At 41.8% G+C, this 18,385-nt stretch overlaps 1 protein-coding gene across 1 annotated transcript; it reads left to right on the top strand.

The window, feature by feature from the left end:
• Window positions 1-2,987: 2,987 nt before the first annotated feature.
• On the top strand, window positions 2,988-17,976 carry LOC311141073 (vesicle-associated membrane protein 5-like). Its single transcript, XM_084176350.1, has 3 exons — window positions 2,988-3,262; window positions 10,177-10,320; window positions 16,686-17,976. The coding sequence occupies exons 1-3, from the start codon at window positions 3,260-3,262 to the stop codon at window positions 16,887-16,889; spliced, it is 351 nt and encodes a 116-aa protein (XP_084032476.1). The 5' UTR covers window positions 2,988-3,259; the 3' UTR covers window positions 16,890-17,976.
• Window positions 17,977-18,385: the final 409 nt, after the last annotated feature.

Here is an 18,385-nt window from a genome sequence, read left to right as displayed (position 1 = left end):
TGCTTCACAGTAGGTATGGTGTTCTTTGGACACAACTCAGCATTCTTTGTCCTCCAAACACGACGAGTTGAGTTTATACCAAAAAGTTATATTTTGGTTTCATCTGACCATATGACATTCTCCCAATCCTCTTCTGGATCATCCAAATGCACTCTAGCAAACTTCAGACAGGCCTGGACATGTACTGGCTTAAGCAGGGGGACACGTCTGGCACTGCAGGATTTGAGTCCCTGGTGGCGTAGTGTGTTACTGATGGTAGGCTTTGTTACTTTGGTCCCAGCTCTCTGCAGGTCATTCACTAGGTCCCCCCGTGTGGTTCTGGGATTTTTGCTCACCGTTCTTGTGATCATTTTGACCCCACGGGGTGAGATCTTGCGTGGAGCCCCAGATCGAGGGAGATTATCGGTGGTCTTGTATGTCTTCCATTTCCTAATAATTGCTCCCACAGTTGATTTCTTCAAACCAAGCTGCTTACCTATTGCAGATTCAGTCTTCCCAGCCTGGTGCAGGTCTACAATTTTGTTTCTGGTGTCCTTTGACAGCTCTTTGGTCTTGGCCATAGTGGAGTTTGGAGTGTGACTGTTTGAGGTTGTGGACAGGTGTCTTTTATACTGATAACAAGTTCAAACAGGTGCCATTAATACAGGTAACGAGTGGAGGACAGAGGAGCCTCTTAAAGAAGAAGTTACAGGTCTGTGAGAGCCAGAAATCTTGCTTGTTTGTAGGTGACCAAATACTTATTTTCCACCATAATTTGCAAATAAATTCATGAAAAATCCTACAATGTGATTTTCTGAAAAAATAAATCTCAATTTGTCTGTCATAGTTGACGTGTACCTATGATGAAAATTACAGGCCTCTCTCATCTTTTTAAGTGGGAGAACTTGCACAATTGGTGGCTGACTAAATACTTTTTTCCCCACTGTATGTATAGGGGTAAGGTGACTAGGCATCAGGATATATGATAAACAGAGTAGAGTAGTTCTTGTTTATCCCCAAGAATGAATGTGATTATTTTTAACAAAGCATGAAAAATGCTAATCTTATATTACCAGGGTGCTTCTCACATGACATTTTACATTTATAATTGCAGTCCTTATGACCAATCATGTATTCCTGAAACAACTGATTCCAATGTAAGAAACTAAGAGCCCATTTATACCGGACAGGAAATGGTAGCTACGCATTCTGTCCAGATTCTAATTGGAAGTCATGTGGATGTGAGCACACCATCCTCATTCTAACTTATTACATAATGATAAGGAGAGAGGGCCGACTGGACTGAATATGTTCTTTGTGTTGGTGTGGAACGGACCCAGACGTGTCCCATTGTTAACCAGGCCTGAGTGAGTCTGGTCAGTACCACACATGGTGGCTGTCATCTGCCCCCATACAGAAACGGATTGGCCATAAGGCAGTTTGGGTAAATGCCGGATGGGCCTGTCCATCTTTAACCCAGTGGACCGTTCTAAATTTTGGGTTTTGTGCAGAATGATCATTATTTGCCTAATAATAGGGGCCTCAAGGAAAAGAATGGGCAGTGTGTTAGCCGATTTGTGGTCCCAGTCCATCCCTGCCCCCATACACAATTAAGGGCCCCAACAATGGGCACAGCTCTAGTCTGCTCGGATAAGTCCAAGGCCGGCAACCAGGGTTATAGCTTACCTCTTATTCATGTTTATCATTAAGTCAATGTTGACAGATGATGGCGATAAAGAGAAAATCCTGCCTTCCCAGGTAACCTATTTATGATTTATTTATTACAGTTAAAGGACAGTTAATGAAAATGTATGAAAACGTAATGTTAGTGTTGGTTGGTTTAATGTCATATTGGTAAGATGGAGGACCACAGATATTCCTGCATGACCTTAATTACAAACATACCAAGCATAAAGGTGCACAGTGCACTCTGACAGAAAGTGTGGTTTCCGTTCACATTTTTCTGTTCTGGTTTCATGTCACAAAACCTTGACAGAGGAATAGTTGTAATGATGAAATAATGTAAGAATGTGCATTCAGCTCAGTGATCAAATTACTCATACTGCATTTTCCCACTGAAAACTTGGGAATTCCCTACCAAATGGAATATACATTTTTACGTATGTTTAACTGTGAGAAAAGCTTTACTTACATTTTACATTTACATTTTAGTCATTTAGCAGACGCTCTTATCCAGAGCGGCTTACAGTTAGTGAGTGAATAAATTTTTCATACTTCCTCTCACATGTATTACTTCACTTTCAATCTCATGATTTCTTTTTGTAAGTGTGATTTGTGCTCCCTTACCCCACTCCTCCCTTCCTTTCCTATCTGTCCTGTTTGAAAGTTTCATATTATGGCTGTGTTATGTCAGTTGTCATAAGTGGAATGTAGGTTTACATCAACAGTAACTCTTATGGTGAGCGTAATTCATTATGTATTATAACTGAATGAATACAGAGTAAGGCTGTGAGTTAAACTAGAATTGAAATACAGTATTAACAGAACAGGGTGGACACTAGAAGCACAAGGAATTTGGGATGGAAATTGGTAGCCCACAACTCAATTTTTTTCAGAGCCACACTACTGACCATTGCTAACAGTGAACACAGACAAGGACCCATTGTTAGAGTTTTGGAGCCTGTTGAATGTGGGCCAAATTGTCATAAAATGCCGTTTTTGTTTTCAATCCCCTCTACCAATGTGTTTGAAGCTTGATCAAAAGGCAGATCATGGTCATATAGCCCACTCATTAGACTAGCTACGGTCATAGTAAGCCTAGGTGAAAAGAAACGGCAATGGCTTAACATGAATATATACTGTTGGCTCTATAACACTCGTCCAAAGCCTGTAAAATCTGTAGATTTTAAAATGGTAGGCAAGGTGTACGTTTTTGCCCTATCACTTCTGTAGTATGATCACGCATCTAATATAACTGACCAGCATTTAAATACAGTGACATTACGGCCGCGACGTCACAGGGTCTGTTCTGCTGACTTCCAGAGAAGGGGTGGGTGTCACACGACCCGACCAGCAGTCTTCAGTGAAAGTGTGAGAGAGCTAAGCAGGAAAAACAAAGAATATCGACTAAAAGAAAAATAGCAACGAACTGTAGCCAACTACAAATGAGATAAGGTGAAAATAAAAGTTTGTGATATCGGAAAAGCATCTTGGATAAACACATTTGTTCGAAAACAAAAGTGTATGCCAAGACGCGCCTCTGAATGCATTGGGTTCAGTGACAGTTTACGACGGGAATAGAGATAGTAACGTGAAAGCAATGGTAAGTTATGATTTTTTTTTGTAAATAAAAGGTTTAAGAAATAGTATATTTAAATATGTTTATGTATTCATAATTTAGTTTATGAATTTAAAGATTGCACAGACCTGTAAGAAGCGTTCCTTTGTCACTGAATGTGTATAGCCTACATTAGGCTACAGCCTGGCTTTGAATTACGTTAGATCGTTTTCATACATTGAACTTAACTGTTATGCAGTGATGGAAAAAGTACTAAATTGTCATACTTGAGTAAAAGTAAAGATACCTTAATAGAAAATGACTCAGGTAAAAGTGAAAGTCACCCAGTAAAATACTACTTGAGTAAAAGTGTAAAAGTATTTGGTTTTAAATATACTTAAGTATCAAAAGTAAATGGAATTGCTAAAATGTACTTAAGTATCAAAAGTAAAACCATTTCAAATTCCTTATATTAAGCAAACCAGATGGCACAATTTTCCTTTTTTTATTTTTATTGACGGGTAGCCAGGGGCACACTCCAACATAATTTACAAACGAAGCATTTGTGTTTAGCTAGTCTGCCAGATCAGAGGCAGTAGGGATGACCAGGGATGTTCTCTTGATAAGTGTGTGAATTGGACCATTTTCCTGTCAAAATATATGGAGTAAAAAAGTGCATTCTTTTCGTTAGGAATGTAGTGGAGTAAAAGTAGTCTAAAATATAAGTAGTAAAGTAAAGTACAGATACCCCGAAAAACTACTTAAGTAGTACTTTAAAGTATTTTTACTTCAGTACTTTACACCACTGCTGTTATGTAGCTTACGTCATGTAATACAGTTAATTTAACTTTTAAATATTCATAATATACACTACTGGTCAAAAGTTTTAGAACACCTACTCATTCAAGGGTTTTTCTTTATTTTTACAATTTTTTCATTGTAGAATAATAGTGAAGACATCAAAACCATGAAATAACACATGGAATCATGTAGTAACCAAAAAAAGTGTTAAACAAATCAAAATATATTTTATATTTGAGATTCTTGAAATAGCCATCCTTCGCCTTGATAACAGCTTTGCACACTCTTGGCATTCTCTCAACCAGCATCACCTGGAATGCTTTTCTAACAGTCTTGAAGGAGTTCAAACATACAGTACCAGTCAAAAGTTTGGACACACCTACTCATTTGTCACGGTCGTTGAGAGACGGGTCAGACCAAGGTGCAGCGTGGTATGCGAACATGTTTATTAAACTGGATAAACACTGACGAAATGTGACGTCGGAAGGCTATACACAAACAAGCCAAACTCACCGAAACACAAACAAGATTTCACAACCCAGGCAGGAAAACTGGCTGCCTAAGTATGATCCCCAATCAGAGACAACGAGCGACAGCTGCCTCTGATTGGGAACCACACCCGGCCAAACATAGAAATACCAAACCTAGACTTTCACACCCTGACCAAACTACCTAGATAATAACAGTCTCTCCAGGTCAGGGCGTGACATCATTCCAAGGTTTTTCTTTATTTTTACTATTTTCTACATTGTAGAATAATAGTGAAGACATCAAACTATGAAATAACACATATGGAATTATGCAGTAACTAAGAAAGTGTTAAACAAATCAAAATATATTTTATATTTGAGATTCTTCAAATAGCCACCCTTTTTACTTGATATATGATTCCATATGTGTTATTTCATAGTTTCGATGTCTTCACTATTATTCTACAATGTAGAAAACAGTAAAAGTAAAGAAAACCCCTTGAATGTGTAGGTGTTCTAAAACATCTGACCGGTAGTGTATCTTTTTTTCTATTCTTTGGATATGATTTTGAGAGATCATACACATTTCAAACAAATTCATGCAAGTAGATGATTTCATACAGACCATGTGAGCATTTCTGAAAATGTTTTGTGAACGTCATCAGAGGGCCAGGGTAATAATTTAGAGTAGGATATTAACCTCCCAATCAACCAAATTTAAATGGCTAGATATTTTATATGTTAGTTGATGACGTACTCTTATTTAATAACAGATATAGACCCAGCTCTGTTAGTATATCCCATAAATATCTCTGAAGTCCATAAGCAGACTATCCCTGTCCTTTTCATTGGAGTAGCATTGTAAAAAAACATCTTGTCAATTTGTGAGAGGGGGTTTCCTAGCAAATTGTCAGGTAGCCTACTCTCATTGAGGCTGGAGTGAGTAAGGGAGTGAAGGGAGGAAGGAAGCAAGGAGGGGAACTGGAAGGGGCAGCAGTTCCTGTGTGAAGACTTTGTCGCCGGTTGATTTTTAAACAGACTATTGAGTGGGGTGAACTAAATCAGTGCCATACATATCCTCAAACTTTATGTTTCAATCCAATTTAACTACAGCAATCCAAATGTAGTCTATTCACCACATGACAGCTGTAATAGCGAGTATAAATGGGAAAGAAATGCAGCTTTTACTAAAGCTTGTATAACTCATTATGCATTGACCTGTAATTTATAACAGCTAGTCCTAACTTGTCACTACGATGGCACTGAACTAGTGTTCTAACCTCGCCATAGCCCACTCTGGTTGTGTGTATGAAAGGGTGTCGAAGAAGTAATGACAGTGAAATATGAAATCATCAGAGTCGCTGAGATTGCACTTGTTTTGTTCAGTCTCTTGGTTTCCTGTATGAAACAGAGAATCTCATTGCAGATAAGTACTTATCATAGTGGGAGGCCGTTCCTTCTCTTGCTAGAACAAAAGTGGTACCAAAGACAGTACAGTATGAAGATAGGCAGAAACTGCTTCTTCAATATAAATCCCTGACCACACTTGTAGGCGATGTCATAGCAAGGTTGGCTAGCAAAGCTAGGGTCTAACGCTAGGATCTAATGGTCGTCTTGCGCTGAACTGTCAAAAACTACTATAAAGTAGTTTTTGACGAAAATGAAAACGTGTCAGTTTGTTACTTTAACGAGGTTGGAGTAATAACATGTTCAACTACTTAAGACATTGGTGTCCCGAGTGGCGCAGCGGTCTAAGGCACTGCATCTCAGTGCTTGAGGTGTCACTACAGACCCTCTGGTTCGATTCAAGGCTGTATCACAACCGGCCGTGATTGGGAGTCCCATAGGGCGGCGCACAATTGGTCCAGCGTCCTGCGGTGTAGGACGTCATTTTAAATAAGAATTTGTTCTTAACTGACTTGTCTAGTTAAATAAATTGGCTCGAATCTAGGTTATACCTTTGGATTGAGAGAAAACTAACAACAAAGGAAGAATAATTTACTTCTCAAACCCCAAACCCCGGCTTGGTCTGTTTCGCAAGGATTCCCGGAAGTCTCGCAATGTTGCGCCTTTGGATTTAGAAACTCTGTGGCGGTACCTGCTGCGTGCCAACCCGGTAGCGACGAATAAGCTGTTTCTACCTGTAGAATCGCAATGCTCGTCAGTGGCCAACAACTTGACTTTGACTCAAATCAGACAGCACATACCCCCAAGTTGGGTAGCCAACAGGAGTGACAACAAAAGGGAAAAAATAGGGCATTTTCTCTGTACATACATCCATGGTTAAATGTCATGAGCCAGTCACACTTCATATACAGTGAGGGAAAAAAGTATTTGATCCCCTGCTGATTTTGTACGTTTGCCCACTGACAAAGAAATGATCAGTCTATAATTTTTATGGTAGGTTTATTTGAACAGTGAGAGACAGAATAACAACAAAAAAATCCAGAAAAATGCATGTCAAAATGTTTATAAATTGATTTGCATTTTAATGAGGGAAATAAGTATTTGACCCCTCTGCAAAACATGACTTAGTACTTGGTGGCAAAACCCTTGTTGGCAATCACAGAGGTCAGACGTTTCTTGTAGTTGGCCACCAGGTTTGCACACATCTCAGGAGGGATTTTGTCCCACTCCTCTTTGCAGATCTTCTCCAAGTCATTAAGGTTTCGAGGCTGACGTTTGGCAACTCGAACCTTCAGCTCCCTCCACAGATTTTCTATGGGATTAAGGTCTGGAGACTGGCAAGGCCACTCCAGGACCTTAATGTGCTTCTTCTTGAGACACTCCTTTGTTGCCTTGGCCGTGTGTTTTGGGTCATTGTCATGCTGGAATACCCATCCACGACCCATTTTCAATGCCCTGGCTGAGGGAAGGAGGTTCTCACCCAAGATCTGACGGTACATGGCCCCGTCCATCGTCCCTTTGATGCGGTGAAGTTGTCCTGTCCCCTTAGCAGAAAAACACACCCAAAGCATAATGTTTCCACCTCCATGTTTGACGGTGGGGATGGTGTTCTTGGGGTCATAGGCAGCATTCCTCCTCCTCCAAACATGGCGAGTTGAGTTGATGCCAAAGAGCTCCATTTTGTTCTCATCTGACCACAACACTTTCACCCAGTTCTCCTCTGAATCATTCAAATGTTCATTGGCATACTTCAGACGGGCATGTATATGTGCTTTCTTGAGCAGGGGGACCTTGCGGCCGCTGCAGGATTTTAGTCCTTCACGGCGTAGTGTGTTACCAATTGTTTTCTTGGTGACTATGGTCCCACCACGGGCGGCAGGTGGCTTAGTGGGTAAGAGCGTTGTGCCAGTAACTGAAAGGTCGCTGGTTCTAATCCCCCAGCCGACTAGGTTGAACAAATCTGTCGATGTGCCCTTCAGCAAGGCACTTAACCCTAATTGCTCATATAAGTCGCTCTGGATAAGAGCGTCTGCTAAATGACAAAAATAAATAAATCATTGACAAGATCCTCCTGTGTAGTTCTGGGCTGATTCCTCACCGTTCTCATGATCATTGCAACTCCACGAGGTGAGATCTTGCATGGAGGCTGAGGGAGATTGACATTTCTTTTGTGTTTCTTCCATTTGCGAATAATCGCAGCAACTGTTGTCACCTTCTCACCAAGCTGCTTGGCGATGGTCTTGTAGCCCATTCCAGCCTTGTGTAGGTCTAAAATATTGTCCTTGACATCCTTGGAGAGCTCTTTGGTCTTGGCCATGGTGGAGAGTTTGAAATCTGATTGATTGATTGCTTCTGTGGACAGGTGTCTTTTATACAGGTAACAAGCTGAGATTATGAGCACTCCCTTTATGAGTGTGCTCTAATCTCAGCTCGTTACCTGTATAAAAGACACCTGGGAGACAGAAATCTTTCTGATTGAGAGGGGGTCAAATACTTATTTCCCTCATTAAAATGCAAATACATTTATAACATTTTTTACATTCGTTTTTCTGGATGTTTTTGTTGCAGGGGATCAAATACTTTTTTCCCTCACTGTACAATGTAGGCTATGGGACGGTAGCTAGCTAAGTGCGCAGACACAATGCACACAACACTAAATACTTCCTCAAAGCTAGCTAACCACTCTAGCTAGTATTGACCTTATAATGAAATCACAATGGATTACTTTCCATTAGTTAGCTGCCGAGTTAGTGCAGTGTCCTTAGCTAGCTAGCTATGTTGCGCTAGCTAGCGAATATGCTATTATTAGCTAGTTGGCTAAACATTTGGCTATGGGCTGGCACTGGCAGTATGGGATTATGGAGTGTGAATTGAATTGTTTCTTTGTTATCTTGTTAGCTAGCTACCGTCCCTAGGTCGTTATCTAGCTGTAGCCATCTGGATAGTATCAAGGGCTTTTTACAAAATAGCAATATTAGCTAGCTAGCTAACATTGGAATCTAGACCATAAACTAAGCAACACACACAGACATGCATTGCCAAACAACGCTACTGCCACCTTCTGGTTTGGAGTATTTTAACAAGGCTGAGTGGCTGTTGACGTCAAGGTCTTTGCTGTGTGAACACAAAAGAGATTGACTGCCTACACTCTGTTTAGAGGTGCTAAGTACTGTCATCTGGAAAACATTTGACAATCCTACCAGTGTGTCTGAGCTTTAGTGTTAGAGCACTCAGCATCCTTGACTCCTGAATCACTCACTTCCCTGTCAGGCACAGAGGGCAAAAGGTCATGGACAGTCCCATTAGGATATAAATCAAGCTCTGCACAAGCTATTATTAAATATCCTTTTTACGTTTTTAGTAACTTGAGATTTGCGAGTTTCCGCCTAAGTCTTCCAATGATATCAATACATTATTTAAGTGTGCACATCTCAGTTAGGATTCGGCCCCTATAGTTTATAGTAGATTTTGGTGGCGTCCAAGACTGTCATTGTCACAGTGGGTTGTTCAACCTTCGTTGCCCCAGGCTAAAGTGGTTCATTTGTTTGGAGAGCTGTATGGTGCTGCCATGTTCCTCCAGACAGACTCCAAGGTTACAGAAAACAGAGTAATCCAGATGTCCAGGAAAATCTGCCCCACTTCAGTTGTTGGCTGTCATATTCCTGTTCTGTCTTGTTTGCTCTATGGAAACTTAATCTCTCAGCCAATATGACTAATGATTAATGTTACTGTGTAAACAATGCACTATTGTTAACCATTGCATAGGTTACACAACATAAAATATTACCTTTAACATGGAGACACAAAGATAGGGACAGATGTTGCATTTTTTTTGGTGAGCTACAGCTGTAATTATCTTAATTTGATCACCCTGTTGCAGTATAACTTTCCTGCAACCCAGAAAATTGAAAACGTTTAGTGTATTTGAGGTTTAAAAAGGCTTTTAAAGTTTGTAATGTCCACTTTGAAATTTCAGACTTGATTTTCCGTTATGAAAAATGCATCAACGCCTACAAAAATTTCCTTTAATTATAATCCACATAATTATTCACATGTACTGTTGCTGCAGGATTATTTTCCTGCTGTAGGAAACTGGCTCAAAATAAGATCCTACATCTGTACACACACTATGGTGCTTATGATGATTGTTCAATCATTGTGTCAATCAATGTGTTCAAACCGGCCCCTATTCAAATAAACCATGAATCAAATATACACAAAATCGGAAGTGGTTCCATGATTTATCTTCCATTAACCCCAAACTGTTTGTTGTGTGTTCAGGAGAATGGGAAGAACCGCCTGCAGCAGGCCCAGGAGGAGGTGGAAGAGGTGAAGGTGATCATGCTAGATAATCTCTACAAGGCTGACGAGAGGTCAGGCAAGCTGGGAGAACTGGAGAACAGGGCCGATGAACTTTTGGAGAAGGTGATTGTTCTAAGTTTATGGCTGTGTCCCAAATGACGCCTTATTCCCAGAGAGCTCTGGTGAAAAATAGTGCTCTATATCGGGAATAAGGTGCCATTTGGGATGTACCCTATAATAAGAGACGTAATAAGAGACGTCTTTAATGGAACCAAATCATGACAATACAAAGCATTATTAATTTGAAGATACTGATTTTGCAGGTCTTACTTTGATGATTCCAATGCTATCATACTGGTAACATTCAAGGTGCATTTCAGAGAGACACAAATAGCACAATAGGGTTCTCCTTTGGAATTCTCCGGCTTTGGTGTCTCATGGAAGTGTTTTCCAATGTTCCACGGTTCAATACGAGTCCAGGGAATAGGCAGGAAATGTCATATTGGTGTCTAGAAATACACTTTAGTTGGAGTTGGAGGGGGAAAATAATGTACAATTTACATCCTGATTGTGGTTTAAGGTGATATTTTTAGAAAGGTATTTCCTATTGTTGTAAGATGAATGAAACCCACTGGTCTCCCTCAGTATAGAGAGAGGGGTGTCCAGGACGTGCCACAGGGTGCATGTCCGTCCTGGTCCATCCTGGGGTCAACCAACCAGGTCACAGCTTTCCCACATTTCTCCCCAGCCAGGCCGTTACATCACAACAACCACATAGTTCTCTGAGGACTCGCTAGGTTGCTGACTAGGGTTGCACCCCAAATGGCACCCTATTCCCTATATAGTGTACTACTTTTGACTAGGGCCCACAGGGCTCTGGTCAAACGTAGTGCACTATATAGGGAATAGGGTGCAATGTGGGACACAGCCATAGTTCTCTGAGGACTGGCTGGCTGACTGGGTTACTGAGAAAAACAAAACAGCAGTGTTAAGAAAAACAAAAACACCAGTCTAGATTCATTGGAAGATCATTGGGAAAGTAGCGTGCACTGTAACTAAAGCCTTCTGTCTATTGAATTGTCAGAAAATGGCAAGTTTCATGACAGAATAGTTTCTTTCTGGATTTTTAAATATGTACAATGCAGTGCAGCCTCAATTGCAGAGATAAAGTAGATCCCCCCTCCTCCATATTCTGACAGATATACAGTGGGGAGAACAAGTATTTGATACACTGACGATTTTGCAGGTGTTCCTACTTACAAAGCATGTAGAGGTCTGTAATTTTTATCATAGGTACACTTCAACTTTGAGAGACGGAATCTAAAACCAAAATCCTGAAAATCACATTGTATGATTTTTAAGTAATTAATTTGCTTTTTATTGCATGACATAAGTATTTGATACATCAGAAAAGCAGAACTTAATATTTGGTACAGAAACCTTTGTTTGCAATTACAGAGATCATATGTTTCCTGTAGGTCTTGACCAGGTTTGCACACACTGCAGCAGGGATTTTGGCCCACTCCTCCATACAGACCTTCTCCAGATCCTTCAGGTTTCGGGGCTGTCGCTGGGCAATACGGACTTTCAGCTCCCTCCAAAGATGTTCTATTGGGTTCAGGTCTGGAGACTGGCTAGGCCACTCCAGGACCTTGAGATGCTTCTTACGGAGCCACTCCTTAGTTACCCTGGCTCTGTATTTCAGGTTATTGTCATGCTGGAAGACCCAGCCACGACCCATCTTCAATGCTCTTACTGAGGGAAGGAGGTTGTTGGCCAAGATCTCGCGATACATGGCCCCTTCCATCCTCCCCTCAATACGGTGCAGTCGTCCTGTCCCCTTTGCAGAAAAGCATCCCCAAATAATGATGTTTCCATCTCCATGCTTCACTGTTGGGATGGTGTTCTTGGGGTTGTACTCATCCTTCTTCTTCCTCCAAACACAGCGAGTGGAGTTTAGACCAAAAAGCTAAATTTATGTCTCATCAGACCACATTACCTTCTCCCATTCCTCCTCTGGATCATCCAGATGGTCATTGGCAAACTTCAGACGGGCCTGGACATGCGCTGGCTTGAGCAGGGTGACCTTGCATGCGCTGCAGGATTTTAATCCATGACGGCGTAGTGTGTTACTAATGGTTTTCTTTGAGACTGTGGTCCCAGCTCTCTTCAGGTCATTGACCAGGTCCTGCCATGTAGTTCTGGGCTGATCCCTCACCTTCCTCATGATCATTGATGCCCCAACGAGGTGAGATCTTGCATGGAGCCCCAGACCGAGGGTGATTGACCGTCATCTTGAACTTCTTCCATTTTCAAATAATTGCGCCAACAGTTGTTGCCTTCTCACCAAGCTGCTTGCCTATTGTCCTGTAGCCCATCCCAGCCTTGTGCAGGTCTACAATTGTATCCCTGATGTCCTTACACAGCTCTCTGGTCTTGGCTCTCTGGACCTACTCACTGCCACAGTCATACTCTGGACCTAGTTTTGTCCCATGGAATAAATGTTGTAGATCTTAATGTTTTTCCACAAAATCCTGGACTATCGGACCACCATTTTATTACGTTTGCAATCGCAACAAATAATCTGCTCAGACCCCAACCAAGGAGCATCAAAAGTCGTGCTATAAATTCTCAGACAACACAAAAATTCATTGATGCCCTTCCAGACTCCTTCTGCCTACCCAAGGACGTCAGAGGACAAAAATCAGTTAACCACTTAACTGAGGAACTCAATTTAACCTTGCGCAATACCCTAGATGCAGTTGCACCCCTAAAAACGAAAAACATTTGTCATAAGAAACTAGCTCCCTGGTATACAGAAAATACCCGAGCTTTGAAGCAAGCTTCCAGGAAATTGGAACGGAAATGGCGCCACACCAAACTGGAAGTCTTCCGACTAGCTTGGAAAGACAGTACTGTGCAGTACCGAAGAGCCCTCACTGCTGCTCGATCATCCTACTTTTCCAACTTAATCGAGGAAAATAAGAACAATCCAAAATTTCTTTTTGATACTGTTGCAAAGCTAACTAAAAAGCAGCATTCCCCAAGAGAGGATGGCTTTCACTTCAGCAGTGATAAATTCATGAACTTCTTTGAGGAAAAGATCATGACCATTAGAAAGCAAATTACGGACTCCTCTTTGAATCTGCGTATTCCTCCAGGGCTTAGCTGTCCTGGATCTGCACAGCTCTGCGAGGGCCTGGGATCGGGAGAGACACTTAAGTGTTTTAGTACTATATCTCTTGACACAATGATGAAAATAATCATGGCCTCTAAACCTTCAAGCTGCATACTGGATCCTATTCCTACTAAACTGCTGAAGGAGCTGCTTCCTGTGCTTGGCCCTCCTATGTTGAACATAATAAACAGCTCTCTATCCACCGGATGTGTACCAAACTCACTAAAAGTGGCAGTGATAAAGCCTCTCTTGAAAAAGCCAAACCTTGACCCGGAAAATATAAAAAACTATCGGCCTATATCGAATCTTCCATTCCTCTCAAAAATTTTAGAAAAAGCTGTTGCGCAGCAACTCACTGCCTTTCTGAAGACAAACAATGTATACGAAATGCTTCAGTCTGGTTTTAGACCCCATCATAGCACTGAGACTGCACTTGTGAAGGTGGTAAATGACCTTTTAATGGCGTCAGACCGAGGCTCTGCATCTGTCCTCGTGCTACTAGACCTTAGTGCTGCCTTTGACACCATCGATCACCACATTCTTTTGGAGAGACTGGAAACCCAAATTGGTCTACACGGACAAGTTCTGGCCTGGTTTAGATCCTACCTGTCGGAAAGATATCAGTTTGTCTCTGTGAATGGTCTGTCCTCCGACAAATCAACTGTACATTTCGGTGTTCCTCAAGGTTCCGTTTTAGGACCACTATTGTTTTCACTATATATTTTACCTCTTGGGGATGTTATTCGAAAACATAATGTTAACTTTCACTGCTATGCGGATGACACACAGCTGTACATTTCAATGAAGCATGGTGAAGCCCCAAAATTGCCCTCGCTAGAAGCCTGTGTTTCAGACATAAGAAAGTGGATGGCTGAAAACTTTTTACTTTTAAACTCGGACAAAACAGAGATGCTTGTTCTAGGTCCCAAGAAACAAAGAGATCTTCTGTTAAATCTGACAATTCATCTTGATGGTTGTAAAGTCGTCTCAAATAAAACTGTGAAGGACCTAGGCGTTACTCTTGACCCTGATCTCTCTTTTGACGAACATATCAAGACTGTTTCAAGGACAGCTTTTTTCCATCTACGTAACATTGCAAAAATCAGAAATTTTCTGTCCAAAAATGATGCAGAAAAATTAATCCATGCATTTGTTACTTCTAGGTTAGACTACTGCAATGCTCTATTTTCCGGCTACCCGGATAAAGCACTAAATAAACTTCAGTTAGTGCTAAATACGGCTGCTAGAATCCTGACTAGAACCAAGAAATTTGATCATATTACTCCAGTGCTAGCTTCCCTACACTGGCTTCCTGTTAAGGCAAGGGCTGATTTCAAGGTTTTACTGTTAACCTATAAAGCGTTACATGGGCTTGCTCCTACCTATCTTTCCGAGTTGGTCCTGCCGTACATACCAATACGTACGCTACGGTCACAAGACGCAGGCCTCCTAATTGTCCCTAGAATTTCTAAGCAAACAGCGGGAGGCAGGGCTTTCTCCTATAGATCTCCATTTTTATGGAACAGTCTGCCTACCCATGTGAGAGACGCAGACTCGGTCTCAACCTTTAAGTCTTTACTGAAGACTTATCTCTTCAGTAGGTCATATGATTGAGTGTAGTCTGGCCCAGGAGTGTGAAGGTGAACGGAAAGGCTGGAGCAACGAACAGCCCTTGCTGTCTCTGCCAGGCCGGTTCCCCTCTCCACTGGGGTTCTCTGCCTCTAACCCTGTTGCAGGGGCTGAGTCACTGGCTTGCTGGTGCTCTTTCATGCCGTCCCTGGGAGGGGTGCGTCACTTGAGTGGGTTGAGTTACTGACGTGATCTTCCTGTCTGGGTTGGCGCCCCCCCCTTGGTTTGTGCTGTGGTGGAGACCTCTGTGGGCTATACTCGGCCTTGTCTCAGGATTGTAAGTTGGTGGTTGGGGATATCCCTCTAGTGGTGCGGGGGCTGTGCTTTGGCAGAGTGGGTGGGGTTATATCCTTCCTGTTTGGCCCTGTCCGGGGGTTTCTTCGGATGGGGCCACAGTGTCTCCGGACCGCTCCTGTCTCAGCCTCCAGTATTTATGCTGCAGTAGTTTATGTGTCGGGGGGCTGGGGTTAGTTGGTTATACCTGGAGTACTTCTCCTGTCTTATCCAGTGTCCTGTGTGAATTTAAGTATGCTCTCTCTAATTCTCTCGTTCTCTCTTTCTCTCTGAGAACCTGAGCCCTAGGACCATACGTCAGGACTACCGGGCATGATGACACCTTGCTGTCCCTAGTCCGCCTGGCCTTGCTGCTATTCCAGTTTCAACTGTTCTGCCTGCGGCTACGAAACCCCTACCTGTCCCAGACCTGCTGTTTTCAACTCTTAATGATCGGCTATGAAAAGCCAACTGAGAGACCTGAGCCCTAGGACCATACGTCGGGACTACCGGCCGTGGTGACTCCTTGCTGTCCCCAGTCCGCCTGGCCTTGCTGCTATTCCAGTTTAAACTGTTCTGCCTGCGGTTATGGAACCCCTACCTGTCCCAGACCTGCTGTTTTCAACTCTTAATGATCGGCTATGAAAAGCCAACTGAGATTTATTCCTGATTATTATTTGACCATGCTTGTCACTTATGAACATTTTTGAACATCTTGGCATGGTTCTGTTATAATCTCCACCCGGCACAGCCAGAAGAGGACTGGCCACCCCTCATAGCCTGGTTCCTCTCTAGGTTTCTTCCTAGGTTTTCGCCTTTCTAGGGAGTTTTTCCTAGCCACCGTGCTTCTACACCTGCATTACTAGCTGTTTGGGGTTTTAGGCTGGGTTTCTGTACAGCACTTCGAGATATTAGCTGATGTAAGAAGGGCTATATAAAATAAAATTGATTGATTGATTGATTGGCCATTGTGGAGAGGTTGGACTCTGTTTGATTGAGTGTGTGGACAGGTGTATTTTATACAGGTAACGAGTTCAAACAGGTGCAGTTAATACAGGTAATGAGTGGAGAACAGGAGGGCTTCTTAAAGAAAAACGAACAGGTCTGTGAGAGCCGGAATTCTTACTGGTTGGTAGGTGATCAAATACTTATGTCATGCAATAAAATGCAAATTAATTACTTAAAAATCATACAATGTGATTTTCTGGATTTTTGTTTTAGATTCCGTCTCTCACAGTTGAAGTGTACCTATGATACAAATTACAGACCTCTACATGCTTTGTAAGTAGGAAAACCTGCAAAATCGGCAGTGTATCAAATACTTGTTCTCCCCACTGTAGATGCATAGGGTCTTGGTATTAACATCCTTCTAACTTGATATTAACATCTTATAATTATGTGTTTTCAGAGTAAGGCTTTCTCAAAGTCTGCTGGGAAAGTGAAACAACAGAAATGGTGGGAACACATGAAAATTAAAGTGTTGCTGACTGGTATAGGGGTCATCGTGGCAGCCATCATCATTGGGATTATTGTATGGTCAGCGTCTGGATCTGACGACCGCAGCTCAAACAACAGCTCCCCTGCTGTAGAGCAACCCACCCCAGGGCCTTAGGACCATAGATTGTCTGTCAGAGCAAAGGACATGGAGGAAATTAAGATGGAAGATGGAGATGGAGACAGGGGCAGGTGAGACCTCCCCGGAAATAAAGAGTCAATCAGACAAGAATAGTGGATGTAGATGAAGATATAGGTTTATTAACCTGGTCCCAGATCTGTTTGTGCTCTTGCCAACTACAATGCTGTCATTGTCAAGCTAAACATTTGGCATGACATTGAGTGACAAGGACTTGGTATGATGATAGCACAAAAATGCTTTCCACCTGAGCTCAATATAGGTTTTATGGGTTGACTTTTCAGAACGTTTTAATCTGTGATATTGTTTATTTTTTTAGGCATTTTAGGCTCCGTGCTCAGTGTGTAGATCGTTGAATTAAATGGTACCATCAATAGCTCAGCTGCTTCCCCATTCAGTATCGTCTTCAACTGGCGGTAGTTGGTCAGGCTCACTGGTTTCACATTCATACTCAGAAATGCTTCAGCCTTACGATAGGATTTGGTATATGTGAATGTTTGGTCAATTCAAATAAAACAGATTGTGCCTTTGGTATGTAAAAAGCAAAAATCACCATTGGATGAATTGTGTGTCCGTTTTTTCAGTATTCCATGTAAGCTGTAAAAGGGACATGACAAAATTATAATTGTCATGAAATGTAATGAGTGAACCATTTATTTTCATAAATGTAATTCTTCCTTTTTTTCCTGGTCAAAAGAAACATAAGAAAAGGAACTTAATTGTTATTTGTATACAAAACACTTATGTTTCAGGCCAGCAATGCAGTGTGAGTATTTATGTTTCATGTGTCATTCATTAGCCTACAGGTAAGCAATGTGTACAGGATCAAAAACCGCTGCTGAGAAATCGCATCATATCTTCACTTATCTTCTTAACATATGAGTTTTTGTCATTTTGGTGTCCTCTATTTGTAACTTCTTCCCCAGGCTTGTTAGCCGGCTGGTGGATGAGATTACCCTATTTGTTACGGACTTTCCTTTCCCAATTGTTGTTTACCCTTGAGCTATTACCATCTCAAATACATGTAAAACTGTAGTGCACAATTTGTAAAATAAAAAATTAATTGGTAAGTTATCTCCGTGGAGCATTTTGATTGAGAGTGCATTCGGAAAGTATTCAGACCCGTTGACTTTTTCCACATTTTGTTATGTTATAGCCTTATTCTAAAATTGATTAAATTGTTCCCCCCCTCTTCAATCTGCACACAATACACCATAATGACAAAGCAAAAACAGTTGTATTTATAATACATACTAGAGATCCTGGTTCGAATCCAGGCTCTGTCGCAGCCGGCCGCGACCGGGAGACTCATGGGCGGCGCACAATTGGCCCAGCGTCGTCCAGGGTAGGGGAGGGAATGGCCGGCAGGGATGTAGCTCAGTTGATAGAGCATGGTGTTTGCAATGCCAGGGTTGTGGGTTTGATTCCCACGGGGGGCCAGTATAAAAAAAAAAAAAAAAAAAAAAGATGTATTC

The sequence above is a fragment of the Coregonus lavaretus genome, assembly GCF_964263955.1.
Source record: "Coregonus lavaretus genome assembly, chromosome: 14".
NCBI lineage: Eukaryota > Metazoa > Chordata > Actinopteri > Salmoniformes > Salmonidae > Coregonus > Coregonus lavaretus.
This window is presented reverse-complemented; position numbering and strand designations above follow the sequence as displayed.